Source organism: Fulmarus glacialis, unplaced genomic scaffold (genome assembly GCF_000690835.1).
Source record: "Fulmarus glacialis isolate BGI_N327 unplaced genomic scaffold, ASM69083v1 scaffold17477, whole genome shotgun sequence".
NCBI lineage: Eukaryota > Metazoa > Chordata > Aves > Procellariiformes > Procellariidae > Fulmarus > Fulmarus glacialis.
The window spans coordinates 7,578-34,438 of NW_009222795.1; the positions used below are offsets into that span (position 1 = coordinate 7,578).

The following is a 26,861-nucleotide window of genomic DNA, read 5'->3' on the forward strand; positions in this document are numbered from 1 at the left end:
TTCCTGGAGGAAAAGGTGCTCAAAGGCCAAAATAAGCACGTGGGACTCGATACGGGTTTGTGCAGCCGAGGGACAGTGCCGGTGCAGCGTCCATGCCGTAGCTGGCGATGCTGAGAGCAAGATGGGAGAAGACGAGGTTTGCAGAGCCAGGAGCTGATGAGGGGGGATTGATAATTCAGCTAACGATGCTGCAGCAACAGGGAGAGTCCAGTCCTATGCTGTGCCCTTCAGATGAGCAAACTGGGGGTCTTTCCCTGGGAATTAGCTGCCCAAGCACAGAGAAAAGCCTCTGTACTTCCCAGAGCCAGCGGTTCGGGCACCTCCGGAGGCATTTTGGTAAAATAAAAACATCAAACCCTGTTTCAGAAAACATGACACAAACTTTTCTGCCAGGGTAAGCGCAAGTCCCGCCGTAGGAGCTGTTTTCATGTGGGTCAGCAGTCAGTGGCACATGTCTGGTGTCTCGCTTCTTTGCTGTAGGCTCCTTGAGCAACGTCTCAGCATCGCCTTGGCAGAAACTGGTAATGGTTTTGTATGAAAGGGTTTTTTGCGGTTTAATACCAAGGTAGCCTTTGGTACAGTGTGCGCTCACACATAGTAATGCTCCCCAAAAACTTTGGACAAAGGCAAAAGAGGCTTCTTGCTCCAAATTTCTGCATTGGAGACTGCAACCCTGAGATGTACCCACGTAATCCACCACGGTCTTGCAGAATGCACATGATCTGCGTGAAAAACAAGCCGCGCGGCTGCAGGTCCAGGGAGATAAATCACTTTTCCTGCATCGGAAAAAGTCCAGGGACTCTTTTATGGCATTAAAACATCACAGCTCACAGTGTGTTTATGCTCAGCAGCTCTAATCCCACTGTTTGTTTGAAAATACTTCCAGGCAATTGCAATAAGAGACAAAACACAGGAGAGAAACTTGGATGGAGAGCTAGTCGGAAGCATTGGTAGCGGGGCAGGGAGGAGCGGGAGGAAGGCTTCCCGTCCTGGCGGGACAGCTGTCAGAAAAAGCACCCAGCCATGCAAAGCTTCCAGAAGGACATTTGCCTGGCTTGAAAAAGGGAATTACGAAGGGAGGAGGCAGCAGGACAAAAGAAACCATCATGAAAGACAAGAGAGAAGGTCAAGGACTCCCCGTCTTTACAGAACAAGCCCTGGGTGCCAGGCGGTTTTGTTCGGGTACCACCTGCCCGGGTTCGTGGGATCGCAGCAGCGAGCCATGGCAGCGGCAACAGATGAATTCGGGCTCACCGGGGCCTTTTTACCTGCAGCAGCCACAAGAGCCCGGCGCGTCCCTGCCGAAGCTGGTGCCTGGGGCAGGGCTGGGTACTTTGTTCTCCCTGGGAGGTGTCGCTCACAAGATTAATTAATAAACAATCACCGGAGTTTGACCCATGTGAACAGCCATCGCAAGGATGTCAGGTCATCTCGGGGAAGCTCTCGCCCATGAAGTCAGGTTCAAAGCGATCACAGAGGTCACACTGGCTCTCGTGCATCGCAAAGGATTTTTTTCCCCCAAAAATGTCTTTTGCAAATAAACTATTTTTTTTGGAGAGGGGGTTGACTCTCTGTTGTTCAGCTAGTGGTTTGGTTCATCAGTTTGATTTGTTTTACCTGTTTTGAGGCATTTTCCCTCAGTCTTGCTCCTCTCTTACTTCTAATTTAAGTAACACGCTTCCCCCAAAAGTCTTTGCTGACTTCCCCAGCCCCAGCCCACGGGGGATTTTGCAGCCCGGAGTGCATCGCCTTTGTGCAGCACTGCGAATGTTTGAGCCTCTGTGTGTGGCCTGCGTCAGCTGAAACTTTCCAAAACACTTTTCTTTTGTTCTTGTCCCTCTCTAGGTCTTCTGGGGTTGTTATTGTTAGTCCTTAGTCCCTCCCAAGCTATTCTGCTCCACAGAAGCACTATCGTGCTGTTTCCACCTTCTTTTCAAATCCGGCTTTCCCATAAATCACAGCCCTCTTGTGCTCTGGGCAGGGAGGCACTTGATATGCCGCCTTTATTTTCCAAAATACATCTCTGGGCCTTCGCAAAACCATCTAGAATAGCTCCGAGTAGTTTATTGCCACTGTGCTTATACTGGTAAGGACACAGTTTATGACCTCCTTTTAAGATCCTATTTCCTCACAGTTGTAATAACATCGGCGAACAAATGGCGATCGCGTTCTGCTCCTGGTAAGTTTAAGGATCTGCTGATCCAAATGCACGGGTAGAAGAATTATTTTGCTGGTATAAACTTTACCAGTTTCTGCAACAGCAGAGACTGTTTTCGCAAAAGACCTGTGCCAGCATAAATGGAGCTAGACCAGGATTTGCATCAGCAAAAACTGGATCTATGCTGAAGTTACCTTGTTAGGTAAGCTGAAGAAAGGTACTGCGCAAGGTATTTCTAACGTCCTTCTTTGTGCCAGTGAGGCAACAGCTGTGAAGCAAAAGCTGACGGACTGCCGGGCACGCTGAGGCTGTGGCTGAAGGGGAAAAGATGTATTTTTCTGTGAAAAGACAGTAAGTAGGTAGCAAGGCAGCCTAGTATTCCTCCCCTGCTTTCTGAATCACATTAATAGTTGTCTGGAGCTTAACCAGTCAATCTTACACAAAGTCAAAAAGCTGGGGTTTCAGTCTTGCACCTGAACCCTCCATAAAGCTTTAGAACCACAGCCATAAAAAACTGGTTTTTGTTACCTGTTCACTGCTGCTTTCAGGAATCATACTGATTTGAAAGGTCATTTACTCAAAAAGGGTTTTTTAGTATTGCCCAAGCTACTGTACACCGGTATTGGTAAGCAGTGCTTGTGCATCCACCCATAGGTATATTACAGCTGCTTATTTGGAGAGAAGACTGTTAGGTTTGACTTTACAGTGCTTTTAAAACATTGTGTTTTTCTCTTTTATGTGGTTAAAAGGCAGGTTAAGCATAATACAGCTGTACTAAAGAAGAACAAATTCCACACATTAGCCCCCCTCCTGTACCTTCGTAAGGCAAGACAGATTTACCCAACCGTCAAAGCAGCCCACTGACACGTTCTCGAGTCCCTTGCAAGACACTAACCCAAACTTCTCAAGGTGGCTTGCTATTCAGTACACCTCCCCAGAACCAAATCCGACTGCCAGGAGTGACATAAGCACCCATGGAGGCAAGAAGAAAAACACTGCGCCTTCACCCGTTGCTAATTGCCAAATCATAATGCGTGCTCAACACTAACAAAAGGCATCAAATAAGTTGCCGAGTTATTCAGCCTCTAAAATAATTATTATTTATGGGATGGGACTGTGTTAGGATTGCGGAAATTCAAGTTCAAACAGAGACGAGGAAGACAGGGAAAGCTTTATTAGATTCCAGCTTAACCAGGTGTCAGCTGGGTTACAGGACAGCAGAACTGGTGGTAAAGGTAAGTTACCAGCATGCACAACTGGGTGAGAAAAGGCAAGGCTGTATTCAAAGCAGGTACTTGGCTTCAGGTCAGGTCATGCACACCGAAATGCAAGCTATGGAAAGGGCAAGTGGCTGGCTCAAGAAGTGTGCAGCGTCTATTTTCCATGCATTTTGCTGAAGCTGAAAATTTTACCAGAAAGAGAAAATAAATTCGATGTGAGTAGCATCCCTCTGAGAGGTGATGTTGCCATCAGTACTACACGACCGGAGGCATTGAATACAGCCTTGGTGAGAGTAAAGTCAGAAAAGACACTGTGATATGCAACATTCCTTGGAGAGGGGTAACATGAAGCGCCAGGGGACATGACTGCGCTGGGACAGCTGCCCTCACCCAGGTGAAGAAGGGGTGGAAGGAAACGCTGTGCTTGCAGTCCACGAGTCTCTAAGGCTCACGTCCCACAAGGGGAAACCTGCTCTGCACGTACAATCAGTTAAGACAGTGTCAGTCTGCTTCCTTGCTCACTACGAGCCTTTTGTTTCCTGTGTCCTTGTCCAGACTATGGGCTGGAAAGAGCAGCAGCTCTGAGCCCTGAGAGAAGGAGCTCTGAAAGAAAAGATGAAAAAGAACTTGGCATTTAGGCTACTGCATGGTTAAAGTACTAGTCAAACCCATCTTACCCATTTGTTCAATTTATTTAACTTCAAAGAGGTGCACACTAAAGCATTAAGATTTACTGGTTTGGATTCCTCTCTGTACAAGTTCTTTCAACCAGCTTGAATACACAGGCTTTACAGATAGAAGCACTGAAATACAAGATAAAACAAATCTAAATTCCAAATCACTCCAAGAAGAAAAATTGTAGAAAATAAAAAAAAAAAAAAACAAAAACAAAAAAAAACCTGCAGCACTCCTCAGGGAAGGGACAGACTGCACAAGGAGAAACACAAAGGGATGGAAGGCAAGCTAGTGTAGTCTCTGCCCAACGCTTCTCTGTGCTGGCGGCTCAGGGGATGGAGTTCAAAAGATCCTTGAGGAAGCTGTCAGGATCATTGATTTCTGATAAGAGTCCTTTAAACAAAAGAACACAATACAGAACAATTAGATCCACAAAGCGGTTTCTCCTGCCCACATTAGGGATTTGTGCTAGGGCATGTGTAAGTTAATAATGACAGCTGCAATGTTATTTTAAGTATGGACAAGACAAAGATAAACCCTCTTGGATGCACGTGCAGAAGGGACCGAAGTGCGTACATTAAATCCATATGGCACTTGCTCTTGTGCAACAGAACTACTATAGGGACCCCGCTAGCTGGCTGCCTGGAAGCTCCATAGGTTGGACAGAGAGAGACTGGCCTGGGACACTAACAACTCCTAACCGAAGTAAGAGTAGCCTCTCTGCACGTTAATTTTCAGCATCTCCTGACTCCTGGGGATACCAAAATCCCTACGGCAGGAACTCTCGCTGCACTGAACTGCTGCCTCTAGTACAGAGTGACATCTGTTTATCAGCCTTCAAACCACATATACCCCAAACCACCCTTAAGCTGTGACATCGGTACGTATGTTTAACAGAGCAGGGGGAGGATCTGCAGGATCAGGCACGAGAAATTTTCCTGTCTGGGGATGCTCAAGCGTGTCTCCCAACTGTTTTTGAAATAGCTTAGGCAATAGCTGGAGTGCCGAGGTCTCCTCCTCTCGCTGCCTCGTACAAACAAGCTGCTGCAGCAGTGTCAGGAACGCTGCTGTCTCAAGCAAGCGGCAGTCACGAGTTGCGTAAGACGGCCTATAAAAGGGAAAGCGCACACTTACCAGCCACATCCAAAAACTCGGAAAATGTTTCAACTGGCATGAACTCCTCCTGGAAGGTTTTCAGGGCCTTGTCTGCAGCTTCGTGTATTGGCATGTCATTGTGTCGTATGAATTCAGCAAGAGAGTAGGACCAGCCTCCCTCTGTGTTACTGGTAGGCACCTTCTATGAGAGGGGAAAATGGGACCAAATCAGTCAAAAAAAAACCTATTTAGAAGAATAACTTCAAACCCTGACGCCTTCTCCTGTTGCTCTTGGACTTGCATCCCTGCCTCTTGTAAACAAGCCACATAGAAAAAGTTACCCCATATGTGACTTTATAATCTTTTTGTACAGAATGCAAACAAGGTCGCAGGCATTTTCTCACTCTAATTATTTAACCCTCTTTAGAAGCTGCAAGTTTCTGGTGGATGCCCCTACCTCCTTCCTTACACAACTGTTTGCCTGGTGCAGCTCTGAATGTCCTTGATTTAGCTAACGATGAACAGAAAAAATAAGCAAATACACAACACAGGAGGAGTGCTGCAAACTGGAAAAGTCTCTCAATCCTTCAGACACCAAATCGCAAGGGGTACAGTAAGCACAGGCAGCCTCTTGCAGCCTTTCTGCTCACACAAGGTGAAGTTTTATGTTTACAAGGATCTTGGAAAAAGAGGCTTCAGTCTCTGCCTTTTATTTCAAATGCATGTAGTTGCCTAGGTTAGAAAGCTGATATGGATGAACGTCAATGATTTTTCTTACCTTGAACATGTTGTAAATGAGATCTACTAGGGCCCAGAAGAGAAGGCCAGAGCGGTACGTTGCATATTCCTTCACTGTCTTATCTGCCAGTCTAGGAAGATAATGAAATCAATCTTTGAGTTAATCACTTTACTATGCTTTGGTAACCGATTTGATGAATAGCACGAAAGCTGAAACAGCGAAAAAGCCTATCAATAATGCGCATGGGGAATGGCTCCAAGTAAGATTTGCTGTATGCTCTTGGACGCAAAATAAACATTAGGCATCCGTAACTTATGTGCAACGATTCCTATGGGTAGGAAGTCGCTTTACCAGCTGTGTCTAGTGTAACCAAAGCAGCCAATAAAACCTTATTTCACAGGAAGAAAACAAGCACAGAGGGAAGTGCACTGCTAAGGCTATGTAGGAAGTCAACAGCAAAGTTGGAAAAAACAATGCACAGCCCCCATTTGTATGCTCACTGCTTGGCAGTACAGCAGATTCCTGAAGAAATAACTAAATCTAGGTTTCAGACACAGTCTGTATCAATGACAGAGAACATATTTTTGCTTCTAACTACAAAAGCGTTCCTGAAAGACTCTGAGGGAAATATTTTGCCTTTGAAGAAATGGAGGAATTTCCATTTAATATCTTCTTGGTTATTCTATCACGATGAAAGAAGGACTTACGCTTTTGGAAATTCAGCATCTGGCTAGAGAAATGCTATAAAAGGTGCAGAGCTGTCCTGGGATAACAGCTCCCGAAGTTTACAGGATTAATCACAAACAGGTTCTGGCAAGGCGGAACCTCCTGCCAGCAACTCTAATGGGTTTGGAATTTTCTTGCATGCATTTCTCAGGTACATCTGCCTCCATCACATGCCGCTTCCTGCTTGCCACTTAAAAGCTTTGGAAAAAAAAAGCCCTTTTTTATGCATCTAGAACTAGTTCAGCTGCCACTGACGCAAGTCAGCAAGACAAAAGGATATCGTCTGACCACGGGTCCAACTGCAATCTGCCAAAAGTTGGATTTTTTGGGGGGAAATAAAAATTTTGCTGCTCTTATTCTGAAAGGCTACATTTGTGCGTCTGCCCTTAAAACAGACAGCTTGGTAGGTGGCAGTCTGCTTGGGCAGCTAGGCTTAATTATTTAAAGGAAAACCAATTAGTAAAGGTGACTAAATTTCCACGGGAAGAACAGCAACTTAGAGCGAGGCTAATTCTAGACTCCCAAATACTGCAAGACAGAGTTTCTTTTTATGTGAATGGTTTTGATCTAATTGGAGTCTGCTCCTTTAATTGAAAACTAAAAGGCCCTTGTGGGTTAAGTCTGGTAGCTACCTTCTGGAACAGCTACTTCATATAATAGCTGCTGCGTTTTCATTAATGTAAGCTGGTTCAGGCTCATCAGCTATGCATGGATTGCCAGCAGAAAGTTAGACATTAACACTTTGGGAGCCTCACTTCTCTCATGCATATTTTAGAAAGGTCACCGTCAGGAGCAAAGGGAAAAAAATCAAAAGGATATTCTGCGCCCAAACTCCAGATGAAAACTGTACTGCAAAGTGTCTAAAGGATTTTTCTAGCCAGAATTCTTGGTTCAGTAATAACAAGCAGGTAATTGGTCACTTGATTCAGTCCTTTGGAATTTGTAAACTTTATTTACAAAAAAAGAACAAACCCAGAACTCCTATCCTTCCCGGTAATTTCATCTATGGGTTTAAATACAAAGCGTTTCTGAAACCCAGAAGGTGCCGAGTATCCCTCACTTTGGTCTTGCAGATAAGCTACGATAGCTGTAGCTCCTGGCAGAGACAGAAGACATTTTTGGCTAGATTCTCCTCAAATCTGTCTTACGCTGACTAATCCAGCTGAGCAGCTGGATAAAACACCTAACGACAGGACAGGGCACAGGCAGTATTTGTTGCCTTCATTTAAGTACAAGGGAATGTAGAGCATTGCCTGCATCTTTATTAATAAGATTTACAGCCCCTTTTTAGGATCACGAGTTGATCCTCAGCTGCTTTTAGATGCACTGTTGGTTTCTATAGTAATTTCTCTCCACCTCCCCCAGTAAAGGTAGCAGCGAGTCCTTGCGTCTCTCTAACCTTCAGTCCACACCACCCTGATGTACTCCGAATGGTGGTGCCCCCAGGTAACACCCTCATACTGCATCTAACATGGAACGCTAATTTTAATCTTTTGTATGTAGACATATTACTCTGATGTTACAGACGCTGGCTTCCTCTTTGCCTTAGCCTACAAATTCAAGGCATTGGCACTTATCTGCAGAGCCGTCCATCACTCTCTTCCTGATTTTCCACAAGAATACGTAAGCACAGACCTTGGAAATAAGAATTGCCATATTTCTATTTCTGAGAGGTATTATCAGTGGAAGGCTTTGTGCTCTCTTAGTCTGCAGGGATTAAAGAAAGCCCTTGAATAAACCTTGACATAATTCATGAGAACTATTTCTGAGTGTTTTCCCCTGAAATTCCAGAGATTGGATGGTTTAGCTGGAAGTTTCCTGCTATGTCCATTTCAATATGCTTTTATCACATACATGCTTAGAGATAAGTTGGGAAAGAGAATAATTTACTGAGGGTTTTAAAAAACATCCACAGCAAACCCACACAGGGGCTTTGCTTTACCAGTCTCTTTCGCAAGCCACATGAAAAGCTGCACGCCCTTGTGTCTGAGAAAACAGACCTCCATGATAATGTCTCCTGTAGCTGTTAAACCCCCTTTCCCAGAACTCAAGCAGGGTGGTGGAAATAGGAGACATGAACACGGAGTAGGCTGAGCTTGAGCAGCAGAAACTAGCACAGAAATCAATACAGGAGTCCCTTTAAGGGCTCTTTCACTTTTGATGCCTTTAATAGCATTGATGCATGCTGTGTTGTGTGTTACTACAATGTAATGACTTTATCAAACACATAATTAATGTCATCAGAATAAGAATGCCCTTTAAGGCGACTTAGAATAAGAATGAATTTATTCCTAATTATGACAGCTATTTAAAATCATCTTTTCAGAAACTGGAATTCCCCTTCCTTCTCTGGAAATATGTGCTTTTGTCAGGCAGGCACAGCCACTTATTCTTGTACTTCAAGTGCTTGACAGCTGCTATTGATTTTTTTTTCTTTTTTAAAAGCAATGGCATTTGATTTCTATTTCTATTTTTCTATTTAAGGAAGCTGGTGCACTGATCAAAAGAGTACAGAAACAGCTTCTTTAGTAAGGCAAGCAGAGAGCATGCTAGCAGCTCTGAAACAGCACACAACAGAAGTTACTACAGTGTTTCACTTGAGGTGGGGGGTAAGTAAGCATCTTACCATTTTCCTACTTTTAGCTATACTCCTAGGAAAAGCATCATTTCCACAGATCAACTGATTGATGCACTCCAAAAAAACATCCAGAATTGAATGCTCCTGCTCATACCTCTGCAATGCTGAGTACAAAGCTACTCAGAAGGGTTAATATCTGCTATTCTAAAATATGCACGCTCCTTTCCTTAGCTCCCCATAAGCTGCCGTGTGGCTCTGACTACTGTGACAGTAACATAAGTAAGCTGGCAGCTGCGGAGCAGCAGTGGGGTCGTGGCTAACCTGCTGGCTCCCCCTGGTGACACCACTCGCGCGTGGGAGGTGACGAGGAGCCTCTTGAGGATCTCCACTCGCATGGCTTTCCACTTCTCGGGGGGCGAGATGTGCAGCGCCAGCACGGTGTAATAATGGGGCCCATCCACCTCGTAGGCACTCTCCACCCACTTATCTTTGGGGTGCTCCATGAAGCTCTGGAGGTTCTTCTCCTCCCTCGAAGTTGCTCGAGTTCTGAAACACAACAAAAGCTTCATCAGCTGTTCTGGCTCTTACACATTAATTTGCTACCTCTCAGGAGCTTTTTATAAAGGAAACACAGGAAAAAGCAGTGCTAGCTTTGCACTATCAGGTTTTTCCCAAATTCACCCACTGGTTGAGTATTTGCTCCCAGTGAAGCATAAAAGCCTAGCAAACTCACTTTTCCTTGGAGCTGCGTATGGTACTAGAGAGGTTTGCAAGGCAGCTGGCATTGCACCAATAGAGGGCAATACTACTGTAGAGCTATTTTTCCTTTTTTTAGAGAAAAAATAGAGTCAGGCCAGCTAGTCCATGTATTCAGGTTGTACCGTCTCCCATCTGACACTAAGCACATGACTACAGATCCTACAGCCAGACCTTAGAATCAATTTATGTTATTCACCTACTGCAAAAGCAATCACGGAGAAGATAAAGGCCAATTTCAAAACCAAAAAGACAGTGTATTTACTGTAAGCTTATATATAGAATTTTTTTCCCTTCCCCTAGCTCCAGTCTCTTCAGGAGTCCTGACACCCCAGAGCTGACTGTGCAAACTCTGTGTTACAGTAGACCTTGCGAAGATGTATCACACTTTACCACAGTCTATTGCTCTACTTCATCAGGAACAGGCTGCTAGCCAGGTAGGTCACTCGGTTTTTAAGTTAGATATGCCCTCCCTATCATTAAGGTATAAAGCAGTATCCCTAGCAGATCAAGTCTGGGTGTCAGTGTTGTGTGACCTTTTAATTTGCTACATGATGCAGCTGGTAGCCAACTAGTAGCTCTTCATTTTCTCCATTTAATATCGAACATGTCTCTAGAAAAAAATAATGCCTGGAAACTACATAATGCATTTTTATACAACAGCCGCACAGCGGGTTCTGGGCTCTCTGGTGCCAGTAAGCAGACTAACAAGATGAAAAGAATAGTTTCATTTATTTGTCTCCCAAGGGACTCAGAAAACAATAGCACAGGGATCTGAAGATAGATATTAAAAACAATAGATAAATTGTATTAGAGCCAAAACTTTGATTAGTTCCAGGCGTGAAAGTGAGAGAGATTTCACTGCACTCCATTTGGAGTGACCTTGGTTGAAGAGGCGTATATTTTAACATTTATACCCTCATCTAGTTAGTATTACTTTCTAGTACACAAATTAAAGGCGTATGGGCATTACATTTTCGCATGGGGTACTGTATTATCAGAACCAGCTCATGCATTCCAAAGCATTTAGGTGCCTATAGATTTGTACGCTTAGACATAGTGTCAAGCCAAAGCATGCCCTTATCTTATTATGCTTTGCATAAATAAGATCTTACTGAAACACTTCAGCAAAAGTGTTCCTATGCTGCTGTTTATTCATAAAAATTAATAATAATTAAACAAAAAAAAATTTTTTAAATGTCAGGAAAATCTGATGGACCTGAACATTACAGGAGAATTCCAGTATGTCAAAACTGGAAACAAAACTGATTGTGTTACTTTAATATCGGATAAAATGACACCAGGGTTAAGTTTTCAACTAGCAACAATTACTTCATCATAGTGTCTCTCTTATGTCTGCTCCAGAGAAAATTAAGCTGGCAGTGTTTCTTTAATCTAATAACCCTGTTGCTCACCCCAGAGGTAATAATTACATCCAGAATGGAAAGAGAAGCTAATTCCCAATTGCTTTTACTCAATAGGTTCCCTGTTATCCTGCATGTTTAGGCGGCAACGCTTTACTCCAAACAATGTAAACCTCTAACAGCCTGCTTAAGATGTGCAATTTAGTTCCTCCTAAAACTTTTGTTTGATTTCCCGTCTTTCTTGCCACATACATGTAACAAAACCCAGATTGCAGCCCTTATAGACCTTTCTAAGACTAAGAGTGGAAGGCAGAGGTTGTTGCTCAGAGAAAGGTACTGACGTGTTGAGGACGTAGAGCACCGTGTGGATTATGTACGGAATGAGGTGTATGTTGCTCTCCCTTCCTCCTCCTCCAGTATCTACGCTGAATGATTGCTCCATCGCAAAACGGAGAAATAGCAGTTTAATGTCATGAACATTGAGCTGGTAAGTGGGTTCCCGCTGCCCTGTGCATTCCTGGAGGTACGTGTTGTGTCTGAAAAACAGCAGTAAGTGTTACTTTATTAAAAACCCTTTAAAAACTTTAATAAAGTTTCTTCTTCCACACCATAGCTCAGAATCTGAGCAAGTATTTCACAGAAAAGCTTTAAAGAGTGAACAGGATATAAAAATCAAGCACTGCTACCTTCAATTAACCTCCCCAAAGGGAAGCTCTCAGCTTACTCTGGCAAATCCAATTCAATCTGCATACATATATACACTCATCGATACTATTTTCCCATGTCCAGGGCTTGGGATACAGCTCCCTGACTGAAACGCATTAAAGATGTTACCACTCCTGACTTCTAACGTGACTGTACAAATCCAGCACAAGGTGGAACAGAATATTGACAACAGGATGAACCATCTCCATCTGCTCTAGGTAAGTGGTTACGCTACTGTAACTCACTACCATCCAACAGAGGTTTGGAAATCTACACAAGGGAATCCATTGGTGCCAGACAGGTTTCTTTTGTAAAGCAGGGGGTCACTGGGCTGCAAATGAATCAACATTATTACTGCACACTGCATCTTCAGGAGTCACTGGGGGCTAAGGAGGTAACGAATTTATTTATTTATATGAAGCCAAGAAGCAGACAGACACCTGCACTTTTTTAGAAGATGTACTTTTGATGGTAGAATCTGAAATGGCTCAGGTTTACTAAGGTTTAGCTGACATCATCTTTGATTCCATGGTTTGAAACTAGCATGCCTCTCTGGTAACATACTGACTCACCTACCCAAATGCAAAACAGCTCAAAAAGTAACTTTTTCTACTCACCGTGCTAAGCAAGTAGCAAAAGCAGACTCTGGCACATGAGGTCCCCAGACTGGCAGGAGCCCATTACACTTGGTGTTGGCATTTTGTAGGGCTGCACTCTCCCATTCTTCACGGCCGCGAGCAAGTCTGCATTGAGAAAGCAAGCCACACCCAGGCAAGTTAGAAATATGCAAGTTTTTGTCTAAGAAACCATCAAAAATGGACAATTCCACAGCTTCTTTAAATTATGGACTTCACTTTTCGTGTCCAGGCCTGACCTCTATTTGGCACATTAAAGCAGACCACAACAGAGAAAAGCCCATGGCTGTCTCCAGGCTGCAAAGTGATCAACTCATAAGCAAACCCATCCTGAGTTAGAAGGCCAAGTGCCACGCTCACAAACTACCCTGGAAATTAAGATCAACCACCACTATCCAGCTTGTGATCAGAACGTACCTTACAGCTGCAAGGTGACAATCATAGTGGACAATGTTGAAGTGAGAGACTGTGCTGTATCCCTGTTGTTTTCGGGGCTTGTTCTCAAACTCCTCTAGTGCAACACGTTTGGTGAAAGTATAAATACCTAGGACTTTCGTAGGCTGCAATGACACAACAGCTATGTTAAAGATCATTCACTTCTGTAACAGTTCACACTTTGTACTATTTTGACACTGCACTGAATTTCACCTCTCCCAGTCCCTACCTCAAACTTACACTGATCAAATCTTTTTCCAGCTTTCACTGAAAACATCCAGCTTTCACTGGAAACACACTTCCACTTCCCAACCACCTCTGGAATCACTGATCCCAAGAACCAAACCTGAGATTTCCTGAGCCAACGCACCAACCCTTGTGCAGCCGGATACTGGCAAGTCCCCTCAGCTGGTGAGAGGGCTTTGCAAATGTATCTCACTTTACCTGAAACTTGTATCCTTCCCGGCAGATGCAGCAGGTCAGACCTGGTTCTTCTATAAGTTCCTCCATCTGTTTAAGCAGCGCAGTCTTGGTCACTACCTGACCTTTCTCATTCGTCTGAAAGAGAGAACAACTCAAGCAGGTTAAAAAGACAATGATGAACACCACCATCCCCACCACCATAACAGGAATGAATTAGCAACCATATTTACTCTCCCAGCAGCACCAGGCAAACCATGGGCTTGAGCTCCACAGTATTTGTCAGTAAATCATTTTACACAATTCCTTGTGTGGCAGTTTTAGCAAGACAGAAATAAAAGATCACTAGATCACTAGTCTGCCGTCAGTGCAAACAGACATTACCGTCATCCCCAGAGTGCCCAAGGCCTTCTGTCTCATTGCCATGGCCATACGCTTCTTCTCTGCACGTGTCTCCTTCCGGGCAGCATCAATCTTCTTATTCACCTCTGGATGTTCCCTTAGTGCCTCCAGAAGATTCTCCGCTAACGTCCCAATCCCTTCATCACTAGACACCTGCTCCAGTTTGTGCAGGTTGGTAATCGAGTCTGTACCTATTAGCACCTAACAGGGATTGAAACACAGCACTTTCTTCAGAAAAAGGGTGCACGTGACAGTAACTGTTTCCTCTAATCCCACCCACGACAGCTGAGCAGAAGCACTGATCTGGAACAATTTTTGCTAAGTGTCTTACTTTCTTCTTTGATACTCCTACATTACGGACCCTGGACCCTAAAACTGCATATGAGACTGGCACAATTTGCCTCTATGCTGGCCGTTACTAAGAGGTCAGATGCGGATGTTGGATAAAGAGCATTCTTAAAAGAACAATCAGGCCCTGATAAGCCTATCAATACTATATAGTTCACAGTCCTAAATTACTTTCTCTTCACATTGATGCATAAATCTCACACCACACAGAATGAGAAGATAAATTTAAGTCAAAATTTCTGCCCTCCAGACTTTTCCAGACTAGCAGATGATACCTGAAGCTGGTGTGTCTCTCCAAGCCCAACAAAAAACAGAGTAGAATCAACTACTGTAGAAATAACTGCTTAGCTACAGCCACAAAAAGCAGCGTAACAAGCCAGCCATGTCCTACTTGGCTTTCAGGACAGTGTGCTGGTTCTGGCTGGGATAGAGTTAATTTTCTTGACAGTAGCTAGTATGAGACCATGTTTTGGATTGTGCTGAAAACAGTGTTGATAACACAGGGATGTTTTCATTATCGCTGAGCAGTGCTTACACACAGTCAAGGCCTCTTCTGCTCCTCACCCCACCCCACCAGCGAGCAGGCTGGGGGGGCACAAGGAGTTGGGAGGGGACACGGCCGGGACAGCTGACCCCAACCGACCAAAGGGATATCCCATACCATATGATGTCATGCTCAGCATGTAAAGCTGGGGGAAGAAGAAGGAGGGGGGGGGACGTTCGGAGTGATGGCGTTTGTCTTCCCAAGTCACCGATACGCGTGATGGAGCCCTGCTGTCCTGGAGATGGCTGAACACCTGCCTGCCGATGGGAAGTAGTGAACGAATTCGAAAATGTGCGGCTTTTGCTTTACCTGTTAAACTGTCTTCATCTCAACCCACGAGTTCTCTCACTTTTACTCTTCTGATTCTCTCCCTGATCCCACCGGGGGGAAGTGAGTGAGCGGCTGGGTGGGGCTGAGTTGCCATCTGGGGCTAAACCATGACAGTCTCCTTACCTGTGTAGCAGGATGCTGTGTGGCAAGTCCACGGAGCAGGCGCAGGATAAAAGGAAGTGCAGGTCGAGATAAGAATTTCTTCCATATGTCTGCATCCAAACTGCACAGAAAACAAGAGGCAGCAGCTGAAAGGCAGTCACCGTTCTGAAAAGGCACTTGGTGGTCAGCCAGCAGCACAGCTTGCAGAGCGCAGGCTGCAGGCAAGACAAGCACCCTTCCCCCTCTGTCCCTCCTCCATTAATTAATGAAGTGACATTCACACTCCCACTTCCATGTTGTGCACATAATAGCCATAGTGTCAATTCTTAGCCCTGGGATTTGTTTTATGTTCATGCGCTGGCCATCAATAGCAAAAGCTCTGTTACAGTGTAATATGTAAGGAACAGGCAGGAAACACAAACATCGTGATATCCAAGAAATCAGCTTGGATGGGTATCAAATGGGAAGATTACAGGCTTTTTAGCCCATCCCTATAGTGGCACTGTCTCACCAGGCCCTCTGCATCACAGCTGTACCAAATCTAAATACTTCTGAACGTGGACTTGTTAATGGCTTTCTTGGAAGATTGTTGTGGTGATGAAATGAGAGAAGGATGTTCAGGATTATCACATACATTAAGTAGTGACTCTTACTTCTTTGCACTGGGAATGTGCTTTTTCATGTAGTCAAGGGCGTTCTGCGTAATTCCCTTCTGAAGGATGAGATCTTTCAGCTGATGGCCGTTGCTGTTGTTCTTTATTCCCGCTGCTATTTTACAGAAGCAGTCTAGGAAAACTTTATCATCTCCACTGTGCTCCTCATCATACCTACACAAAGAGAAGAAACGGTAACTTAGGAGGCTCTCCAAAAATCTCTGCCTGTAATTCTCATTACATTATTCCTGAATGCACATACCTACTCCAGCTCAGAGACTCAGAAAAGCTACTCAGACCCTCGTCACCTCAGAATATACTCTAAAGCCCTATTTCTCAAGCTACATGCTCACATATTTCTTTTAAAAATGGCTTAGAAGTGAAATAGGAAATTAAGCTTATGCACCAGGAATCTCTGCAGCTTTACATTACACTGAAGTGAGCATCAATGAGAAAAAAATGGTATAGACTTGTCAGTATAACTGATTTCACATGCTTTTACTTGAAATATGACAACATACTTATCGAAGTTACAGTAGGGCTTGAATCGATCAACAAGAATCTGCATTTTCTCCATTTCTCCAAAGGACAGGTAAGGGATTATGCGTAATAGGCCTTGCAAGACGCTGAGATTGGAACGGACAAAAGTGCTGTTAATCTGATCGAGCAACATTACCAGCTGATCTTTGTCACCGGTTAGGAGGAGGTTACCCTGCAAATGAAGAAGAGCATGACTTATGTTCAGGAATAAATCTACAACCTTCAAGAAAACCCTCACTCTAGTAGCTGGTAGACTACTTGAGTCTTGAACGATTAGAGGTCTAGACCCTGATAAAGATAGCCTGATGAAGAACAAAAGCCAGCCTCATTCCCAAATGTCTTGTGGAATAGCTGTATCAACTGCTCTAGCTGACACTTGACTTCTTCCACCTACTATTAAAGCATTTTCCAGTCAAAAAGGTCTAATAATTCCAACCCAAAGGATGTCAGATTCCTATACACCAATAGTTTCAAAAGATGAGTGAGAAACTCTTCTCATTCTCAGACTAGCTGAGATACAGTTTTTATCCTCAGCTGCAAAATCAATCATGTTTTCAACACGTACGAAAACACTCAAAAAAACAAGGCAGAGCTGTGTCTTTTCTTGTCTCTCACTGGCCTGTGGCCGAAAGCAGCAAGGAAGGGATCCAAGCAGTGCCTAATAACCCCCACCTTGACTGTGCAAGAATCATCCTAAAGAAGCCTCGCAGTGCTTTTGGTTCAGGGCACTCCTCTTGCCCTACCTCCAAGGCCTGCTAAGACATGCCAGCAAGCGTAACAAGGGTTAGACTCCCATTTAGCACTCCTCTACAGCTCCTGAAGCTCAGCACCACTGTAATAAGATATTTGCAAGCCTTGAATCCCAGTCAACATTTCCATTCATGCACTGAGCCCCAGGCACTCACCTTGTCCTCGCTCAGAGGTTCTGCGTTGGATTCATCCAGTATGATCTCCATTATACTAAGCACTTGTTCTGCCACAGCCGCTCCTCCACTGTCCTTACTCTCCTGCTCAGCCACCAGAGCCTGGAGAAGATGGCAGCAGTTATTGCAACACCAGCAGTAACTGCTTTAACTGACCCACACACTTCCACTCACGAACAGATAAGGAATGGCTAACAGATAATTTGCAGTGCCAATCCAGCAATATTTAAGATCTCTTATAGTTGTCATAAGGCAGCATGACAATCAGAGGTAGTTTAAATTCATCGGAGTCCATGGAAAACACTTTATGAAAGTCCAGGTTGTCCTTACCAAGTTAAGAGTTCCCAGCATGACATTCAGAGTGTTCATCTCTGGCTTGACCAACTGCTGACGATTTATTTTCACCTTCACGCAGTAACTAAACAGTTTCAACAGCACCTACAAAATACAGAGAATGCATTCTCTACAGTACTTTCAAAATGAGTAGGAGGATTTTGCTGAAACTAAAAGCACCCGATAATATAGCTGGTTTCCAGACTTCTGGGGTAAAGTACAAGCCAAATTTTTAGACCAATATTAACCTTAAGACAGCTTTGGTTTTCAAGTAAGGCCAAGGCAGAAAACAATCCTCTAGCAAGATAGGATTTATTCTTACCAACTCCTCAGCTTCTACACACTTCAAAATCTTTGTAAAGAATTGTTAACCAAAAGGAACGGGAGAAGGAAAGGAGGAATTTCTCAGGTTTTCATGAACTAGTGAATTGAAACATCTGCTCCAACACTTAAACTGCAACATGAGGCAGACAACTAAACTTCACTAACGTTTGTGGCATTTTCCAGCACATAACTCCTGACCCCAAAGAACAGAAGCTGAGACTCACTGTTAAGAGGTGCCGGCCTTGTTTGAAGTCCTTGATTCCAGTCAGTCTGTTGAGCATGCACTCCAAGCCTCCACACTGGGCCATGACACCTGCCATTTTGTAAACTTCTTCCTCATCCTCCTCTTCATCTACAGGACAGACATAGATTGTGAAGAGAGGAAGCAGCCACAATATGGCAACCTCGTGCAGTCCACTGTTGTGCAGGGACAAAACAGTGAAGCAAAATGGAGAGTACAGTAGGACACATTTACCAGCAGTTCAAGTCAATTCAACTGTATTGAATTTGGAAAGAATTAGGAGCAGGAATATGAAGAAGGGCCAGGCAGAACAGTCCTGTGCCATGCAAGTGTTCACGTTTAAAGGATAGACTTAAAGTGTCGTTAAAATCCTCCTCCACTCTAGGTGAAGCAGGTAAATGTAGCAAAAGCAACGTCAATCAACTTTAAGCTCACTGCTGTACGGATAATAGTGTCATTGCTCTGCAGCGAACCTCAGATTTCAAATCTAATCCCAGCTTTCAGGAGACAAATGCATTACCAGTAGTGGAGTCGAGAGACTCGATGAATTCCTCAGTTGCATCTCCTAGTAACCCTCGCATGCGGTATATGATCCTCATCGGCTCCCCCTGCAAGAGAGGAGAGCATAATATTAACTATACCTCTGTGGACACTTACATACAAGTCCGGTTCTCAGTACAGTGTGTAACAGACACTCCAGTTCTCCTCAGTTCTCCTTTGCGCTGTTTTGACTGCAGATGGTAACATAGAGAAATCTTTCACTCCCTCGTTCTCCCCTTACTGAGATGAATTAAAAACAACAGTAAAGCCACCACCTGCAAAAACATCAGTAACTCATCTATTGGTCTATCCACCTTTTCCCAGCATTGCCAATTAGATAGACAGACTGGTGATAAACAGTCTCTTCCTCCTTAAATCTTCTCCAACAGTTTCCTTTAGCACCAATGAAAGATCTAGCCAAGGAAAACGTGTTCATCTACAGAGAAATGCCTGTTTTCCATGGCAACCTTTCCCTCCAAGGGTATTGCACAGCATACCTGGGAAATACAGGGATCAGGCACAGCCCAGTAAATGAAGCAGGAGAGGCTAACTGGATGAGTAGTTTCAAATAGATAAAATCTGCAGTGATGGAAAATGGAAGAGGAGGAGTAAAAGGCAATTTAATGAGCTTTCAGTAAGACAGCATATTACTAAAATGATACAGCCAAACCCACTGAAGCACAAGCTGTGCTTTTACCCTGGGAAAGGGCTAGTTTTCCAGATGCGTTTCCAGCTGGAAATACTGACAGCATATCACTGAACTTTCCATTTTAATCCATAGGTCTGAATAAAAAGCAGAAAAGAAAAATCCCAGATTTGGGAGCAGGAGACCTTGCGAGAGAAAACCTGTCAGAGAGCACACTAAGCCTAATGTGGAATAAGCAGCGCTTAATGTCACAGCAAATACATAAGCACAGGGAAAGCCCCGGGGGGAAGATCTGCTCAAAGGCCATGCTAGAGACCAGCAATTAACACCACAGGGGCCCTGGTAAAATGGCAGATGAACAAAAAAAGCCAGTGAGAGACAAGGGAAACAAAAAGGGGCCTGAGGTTGCGTTCTTGTGCGCCTGTCTATTTCCTAGGGAACGTGAGCTGCAGCTCCAGAAGTGCTTTGCGGAGGTGCACACAAAGGAAGACAGATGGAAGCTGTTCGTCGACAGTAACGCTGAGCAAACTCTGCCTTTCACCATCAGCACTGCATCCTGGGAGAGCTGCACGTCGGCTACAGCTCAGCATCTCACGGGAACGGCACCTCGCCACTCCGAGCGGGCAGGCAGGCTGGGGCAGCGCGTGCGATGATTTCCCTCAGTAACTTGATGAGAGTTCAAATTAGACTTCACAGATTAAGATCAGCACCGCACTTCCCTATCCAAGTTGGTACCTTGCTAAAGAATTATCACTGTCACCTAGCTTTGGGCTTGATTTTGCAGTACAGAAGGCTTTTTTACTTAAATAAAGCTTGATGAGAACCATTCCGTGTATCCTAATTCACTGAAAACAGGCATTTTGTTTGAATTCTTCCCCACAGCAAACAAATGGTTTCAGGAAACCGAGGTTTCAGTCAAAGCTGACTGCAACCCAAATGTAAATGAGGAATGAACAAGAACTGTTGGGCAAATCAGTCTTCTTTTATGATCTCAAGTGCTACTAGCAGTGCCTCTAAACAACATATTTATAATGGGCAAGATTTAGCCTGATGGATTCCTTCTCGGTGGGAGTTTATTTTTAGTGGCTACAAGACAAGGAAAGGAAGAGCTTGTTCTGGACCACATCCACCTCTGGAACAAGTTTACTGTGACATGGTGGACTAGTTCCTTAAGACTTTTGGGTCCATTCCTTCATCTGAAAAACAGGCAATACCCCATACTAAAAGCAAACTGGGAGGATGAAATCTGTCAAGTTCTTGAGACCCCTACATGAAAAGCACAAGAGCGGAAGTGCAAAGTAATATGGAGAAATGTTGGATGCTCTCTCTCCATAAATAATTTGGGTTCATCTCTGAACCGCAGATTGATGGAGCAATCTGGTGTCCCTGTCTGTACATACGCATTAAACTGTCACGTGCAGATGGAGTGTGAAATGCGCTTTGAAAGGCGGTGACACAAAAGTCAGCTATTTCCCCAAAGGAACGTAAGAAAGTTTGCTACTCAAGAAGACAGTTCACATATCTCATATGCTACACAGAAGTTCCATACACTCACCTGGGTCAGCATTGTGTGCTTTTAAATCACTTATGTTGCAGAACTGAGTAACAGCCTATCCTAAGAGAGCACAAAAAGGTGCTGACCAATTGTGCCCAAGAAATTATATGCCAGAAAATAAATCCTGACTCATGTGATTTTTATTTTTACCCCCCATTTTTTGTTAATATCAAGTACAGGTGCTTTGTGCTGTTAACATATGTGAAGATAAAACATACCTCATTAGTGGGACACCACACCTTCTTGTAGACCTCAGCCACAGGCAGATCCAAACTGATGATTTTATTGTTCACCAAAAGCTGAAAGGGACAAAATAAAAAGTCAAGAACAAGCTCGCATTGCATCACCATTCTAGCAATCATCAGCTGCCTAGAAATGGCATCCCCACGTATCCGTGCAAGAAATCCACACTTGCGGATTCTCACCTCCATTCCACTGTCATCCTCCAGCAGAGCTACCAGGTCACAGTCCTGGCAGATTTTGTTCTTGATGTCCCTCATGAGTGGCCCAATGCCAGGCTCATTACTGCTGTAGGGATTTCCTGGCATTCTGCCCTGTAAGAAGTCTTCCTGCTGGGGATCTTTCTCCAGAGTAACAAAGAACTCTGTCACTTCATTCTCTTCCTAAAGAACAGCAGCAGAGACAGAGTGAATAAGTTTTCCCCTAATCACGCTCCCATTCCTGCATTTTTATGGTAGCAAGTGACAGAATGTCCCTAAACCTTCAGTCCTTTCGTCACTGGTGCATCCTGCCATACATTGCCACACATGCGGCATGTAGAGGATGTCTAGTATCATTTAGTAAGCAAATTCCTCAGCATGAAACAATACTACCAGTTCTGCTTTTTTGCAAAGAGCATGCCACAGCAGGGAACCTGAATACTAAAACCCCCAAATGGGACATCATATTACTACAGTTCTACACTGGCTAATATTAAATCATTATTGTAGATACAATTGGTTTTTTGCCAAAATGCAAGCAACTATATCTATTTAAGCAGTCTAACTTTATAAGTGATGCTACAGCCATCTCTATACTTACAGGATAGATAATACTGCATAGTCTCTCAAAGATGAAGACTGGAGTCCTGTAGTCATCAAGACTGTAACGTTTTGCAGTTTCTATACACACTGCCATGAATGCTTTGGTTTCAGATTCTGTGCCTGCCAAGAAATGGAAGTATTAAAAAAGGCACAGGAGTCAATTTTACAGGTTCCATTTTAACTCAGCAAACACAATAAATCCGCCTGCAATAAGCACCATACTTTGGTGCCCTCTTCTTTTCATATCCACTATTTAAAAGATGAAAGGCTATCTATTGGTATGTTTACTAGGAAAACCCTTTGGATGCTTGGGCTGCAGTAAAGCAATCCCATAAAAAGGAGGAGGTTTAAATTCCTGGAACATAAGAGATGACTCCAGGACTGTTATTTACCTTTTTTGTGCCAAAAGGAAATATTGGAAGGTCCAAGCCATAAAAAAACCTTCACTATAGTAGTCTTTCAGAAAGAAGTTCTTTGTGTGGCTGTAACTATCTGCTTTTTCATCTTGGTTGACCCAGACTCTGGATTTACGGAACTGAGGTGGTTTTACCTGTTGTCATATCTTCCAGCATCTCCAGGAGCATGTCCTGGGTTTCATCGATCAGCTTTGTTCTCTGTACCACTAACTTCCTCAAACACAGGTAACCATTCAGGACTGTACCCACCAGGCGGCTTTTGAAGTGCCGTTTGATGGACTCCACCTCCACGAAGGAAGAGAGAAGACCTATAAAGCAATGAGATATTCAGGAAGTGGGAGAGTGAGTTTGATTTGTTAGCTCTAAATTTCATGTGGCCAGCAAATAGGGCACAATATCATAAAAGCAGCACAATGAAATGGCTTGTTACAACTCCCATTGTCAGTCTGTGGTTTAAAGCTCACTTTTATGAACCGAATGGTTGGAGGCAAAACCCCTGGCCTGCAAGAGCTGCCTTTTAATTTATACCATATGGGACCATGGTGAGGGAATGAGGAAAGGGTATAAGGAGCTTTCTAAGTGCTTGATACAAAATTCTGCACTTTTTGACATTTTTCTGTTGTAAGATATTTCAAAAGCAGATGACTGCTCCCCTTCTAATATTTAAGCTAGCTCTGATGGCGACAGCAAGTGTGGTACCTGACTTATCAGTTGTATCACCAAATTAGTCACTCCTATAATAAAGTAAAGAATCAGTGAACATTTGGATTCTTTCCCATGACATATTTATCAACATGCTTTTTCTTGCAAGAAGCCACGCTTTGTGAATTAGTCCACTAATTTTCGAAGAACATGGAAGAGGATATGAAAAAGAATGACCTAGCTAACGATGTACTTCCATTTCCAAAAAGTTTTTGAAAAAAGCATGCCCTAGAAGATTCAAAAAAGAAAAGCTACCACAGAGTAAGTAGGTAGGAAACAACAGGCAGGAATAAATCAGCAGTGTTTACAATGGTCCCGGGAATTATACTGTAAAATAAATGTAATTAAGAAATGGAGAAGAAAAGTGATATGACGAAGTTTGCTCACGATACATTACCACAGTTCAGGTAAGTAAAAACTAAAACTGACCACAAAAAAAACCGGAAAAATCTATTTAGGAAGTAAGTGCTAAATTGATGGCAAAAATCCAACGCTGACAATTGTAAAACACTGAATCACATCTCTCTCAAATTCTGCCACATGCTGTTACAGAACAGCAATCACTCCATCTCTAACCCTACTACTGGACTTGTGTTGATGCCACCAAATACCTGTGAGACTCTTCAAGGCATATCCCTGCTGCAAATCAGTGCTGAGTGTTGCTTCCTCCAAGGCAAGTAAACGAGCTATTTCCTGAAAATAATTAACAAGCCCATTAGGACAAGAAACTGCAATGCCAATAATGACTAGCTGGCAGGTGTCTAACACAGGGCGCAAAGGAACACAGCAAAGAAACAGAGCCGGCCACAGAGAAACCAGAACTGCAACGCAGCATCGGGGAGGGAAGGGGGAGAGGAGAGAAAAACTACCCCAAACGATCTCCTCATTTTCTCCCTATACCTACCTATTACCACTGCTTTGCTTTAGTGGCCCTCTGTGATGGACTCAAGGCCACCATTAATACAGAGAGTGTCATCTGCCTCTTTGGAGTGCACCAGGGATCACCACAGCAAACTCCTAAGACCTAACACTCTGAAAATTGCTACTTAAACGTGGTGCTTCTCCAACAGGCTGTAATTCACGCTCAAGGAATGGTAGCACACCTAATCCTCCCTTGTCATTAAGGGCTTTCAGAGTCCAGTCTGGCAGCTAAGACAGCTTCCAACTTGGACCTGGTGCCAAGACAGTGTAGCAATATTTATACCGCTTAGCGTAGCTGCCCCCAGAGCAGTTAATTAATGTGTACCAGCCAGTTTGTGCTGAGGAATGCTACAGCTGGCGCTAAAACTACTGTAGCTCTTTCTGTTCAGAGATGACAGCGCAGAAGTGTGAACTTCATAAACCTGCCAAGGGTCAGCAACAGGGCACAGAGATGAAGATTTCAGAGCAAAAAAGCCAAACTTACAGGTCAAGGACAAGCTTTCTGTTGCTACCTAGTTCCTCCACACAAGTCTGTACCTTAGTGATGAGGCTGCCAATATAGGGCAGAACCCCCCTGGCTGCCAGGTAGACCTTCCAGTGGGCTGGTTTGATGAGTTTCTGATACAGTGCCAGGTACTCGGCAGCACACTCGCCAGCAATGCTCAGCTCATCCAGGTAGCTAGTAAAGAGAAACACAAGCTGACAACCACTTCACAGTAACAAGAGGTATTCGCAGCTTAAGGACACCATGGAAAGAAAGAAAAAGCCTCCAGAAATCTATCCTCCCTGTTGTACTCCTAGCTAACAGTATAACTGATACTCATTACTCTGTGGCTAACATGGTATTTTGCCCCAAGAAAGAGTTCCCCAACTGTGCTACTAGCATCAGTTGGGGTAAGTTATGTCACAGGAGTTCACCCTATTATTTTGCTATCTAAGAGGCAGGGGAAATGTTGTCCCCACAGCTGAACACCATCTGCTTACTTCTGGAAAAAGCACAGAACTGCAATAGCTTACTGCCAGACAGCAAAAAAAAAAAGTCTTCCTAAAACTATACCATCCCAGCTAATTAAGTTTTAGAATCCAGCCCCAAAAGACCTGTGAACCAGAGGTATACAAGGGAAAGGCATGAGAAAAGTTGGAAGAAGGAAGAGATTCTCATGGGAATTAAAGAAAAATAATCTTGGAGCTGTCAAGTGTGGCACCACAGAAATACCTTGTCAGGAGATCAAGAACCTGCTGTCTGCGGCTGGGGATGGTAGCCAGAGCTTCCACAATAGTACACGCAGCCTGCCTTGCAGCTTGAGTGGCAGGAGTAAACAGCACCTAAGGCAAGAGCATTAAAAGATGGTATCATTTGATATGCATAGATAAACTAGTGATATCTTACAAAAAACCACAGCATACATTAGGACAGCTTGGTGACCTAGTGGCAGCGTTCTCTTGTTCTTCCAAACACTTGATTCTGTGAGAATGCCTACTTCGCTCACCACCGAAATGTTTAAACAATGACTGTGTAGGACAATGACAGGTAAGAGCACCACGGTGATTAAAGGTTCAGAGTTTAAGAACATACAGACTTCTGGATAAATGTTTAGATGTAGTATTTTTAAGGGAATTTAAGCTGCAAACCTGACTTGGAATTAGATGCAGTCAGTTACAGTCTCCCCAAATACCACCGCTCACATCATCTGCAAAGCACATAAAATGCAGCAAACTACCAACAATCTCTGACTGTTAAGTCTGCCCAGTGCGTCCCACTGGAGTTTTCACCCATGTTTACCTGTCGCAGCCAATTATTGTGTCCCAGCTTGAGATCCAGAGGGCAAGTTCTCTTCCCACGGCGACTCATGAACTGCTTCCATTTCCAGACATATTTTTCCGACAAGTAGAGCTGGTGAAGTTCAGCTTTGCTGGGAGATTTCCCATTGGCATCTATACCTACAATATTGAACACAGCTCAAGAGAACTGTCAGCAGCTATTAACTGCAAACTGCCACTGTATTTATTTCTTCATACTGGAACACTGCAAAGTCCAGCTGAGAAGCTGAGTAGCTTCTCATTTCTTTCTGCTGCCATTTTCACTTCTGTGTGGAGCTATGTTCACTTCCAAGCCAGACACAATTCCCATAGCCTCTCAGGGAATTCAATCAGCTTTTCAGTTGGCTGGTATCATATTAAATAAGCAACAAGTTTCATTTTTTACATTCCCCTGATTATCTTCAGGCACAGTGCATTTTCTGCTCAAGGTCTGAACAACACAGCCTAGAAAAGTCAGTGCTACAATCTCTAAGGACTACACAGCTAAGTGTGAAGATGGTATCAGATGTCACGGGACAGAAGCCAACACAACTCTACAGAAGTACATTCCTTACTAAACCTGGAGGGACATACACGTTCCTTCACAAAATTGCACGAAGTTAAAAGCACACGACTACCTCTCGCAGGGAGGCACTTTTTCCAAGCTTCATATGATGCTTTGGAGTCCCTCTTGAGCCACAGCTGAGCTTGTGCATGGATTTCATTGCTGTAAGGCTTCACAGTGGTGAGAGCATCCACAGGCACATCCTAATAAACAAAAAAGCTCTATGATTCTGCAGAAAGCCACAGCCTGTTCCCTTAAGAGTAACTCCTGTAGGTGGGATCACTGGTTGTGTTTGCTCCACGAATAGGTAAATGCAGCTCTTGGACAACAGCAGGGTATACAGTTTCTGTTAATGATGAACTAAGACAGATGCCTCATTCCAGTTACTACTGAAATATCAGTAAACCCATCTTTGACATCCATCTGT

The 26,861-nt window shown here is 43.8% G+C and overlaps 1 protein-coding gene across 1 annotated transcript in view; it reads right to left on the reverse strand.

Annotated features, from left to right (window-relative positions):
- Window positions 1–4,051: 4,051 nt before the first annotated feature.
- UBR4 (ubiquitin protein ligase E3 component n-recognin 4) overlaps window positions 4,052–26,861 on the reverse strand; it is a gene marked incomplete at its 5' end in the record, with an annotated part of 74,125 nt that continues 51,315 nt past the window's right edge. The window contains 25 exons of the mRNA XM_009581589.1: window positions 4,052–4,446; window positions 5,188–5,350; window positions 5,927–6,017; window positions 9,513–9,737; window positions 11,653–11,847; window positions 12,634–12,759; window positions 13,069–13,211; window positions 13,531–13,644; window positions 13,891–14,109; window positions 15,254–15,353; window positions 15,886–16,059; window positions 16,407–16,597; window positions 17,331–17,450; window positions 17,679–17,786; window positions 18,230–18,357; window positions 18,767–18,854; window positions 21,206–21,286; window positions 21,413–21,610; window positions 22,029–22,150; window positions 22,581–22,754; window positions 23,760–23,841; window positions 24,607–24,748; window positions 25,286–25,395; window positions 25,853–26,010; window positions 26,508–26,637. Coding sequence (XP_009579884.1) covers window positions 4,382–4,446; window positions 5,188–5,350; window positions 5,927–6,017; window positions 9,513–9,737; window positions 11,653–11,847; window positions 12,634–12,759; window positions 13,069–13,211; window positions 13,531–13,644; window positions 13,891–14,109; window positions 15,254–15,353; window positions 15,886–16,059; window positions 16,407–16,597; window positions 17,331–17,450; window positions 17,679–17,786; window positions 18,230–18,357; window positions 18,767–18,854; window positions 21,206–21,286; window positions 21,413–21,610; window positions 22,029–22,150; window positions 22,581–22,754; window positions 23,760–23,841; window positions 24,607–24,748; window positions 25,286–25,395; window positions 25,853–26,010; window positions 26,508–26,637 — 3,447 coding nt within the window. The remainder of the gene's footprint in view (window positions 4,447–5,187; window positions 5,351–5,926; window positions 6,018–9,512; window positions 9,738–11,652; window positions 11,848–12,633; window positions 12,760–13,068; window positions 13,212–13,530; window positions 13,645–13,890; window positions 14,110–15,253; window positions 15,354–15,885; window positions 16,060–16,406; window positions 16,598–17,330; window positions 17,451–17,678; window positions 17,787–18,229; window positions 18,358–18,766; window positions 18,855–21,205; window positions 21,287–21,412; window positions 21,611–22,028; window positions 22,151–22,580; window positions 22,755–23,759; window positions 23,842–24,606; window positions 24,749–25,285; window positions 25,396–25,852; window positions 26,011–26,507; window positions 26,638–26,861) is intronic.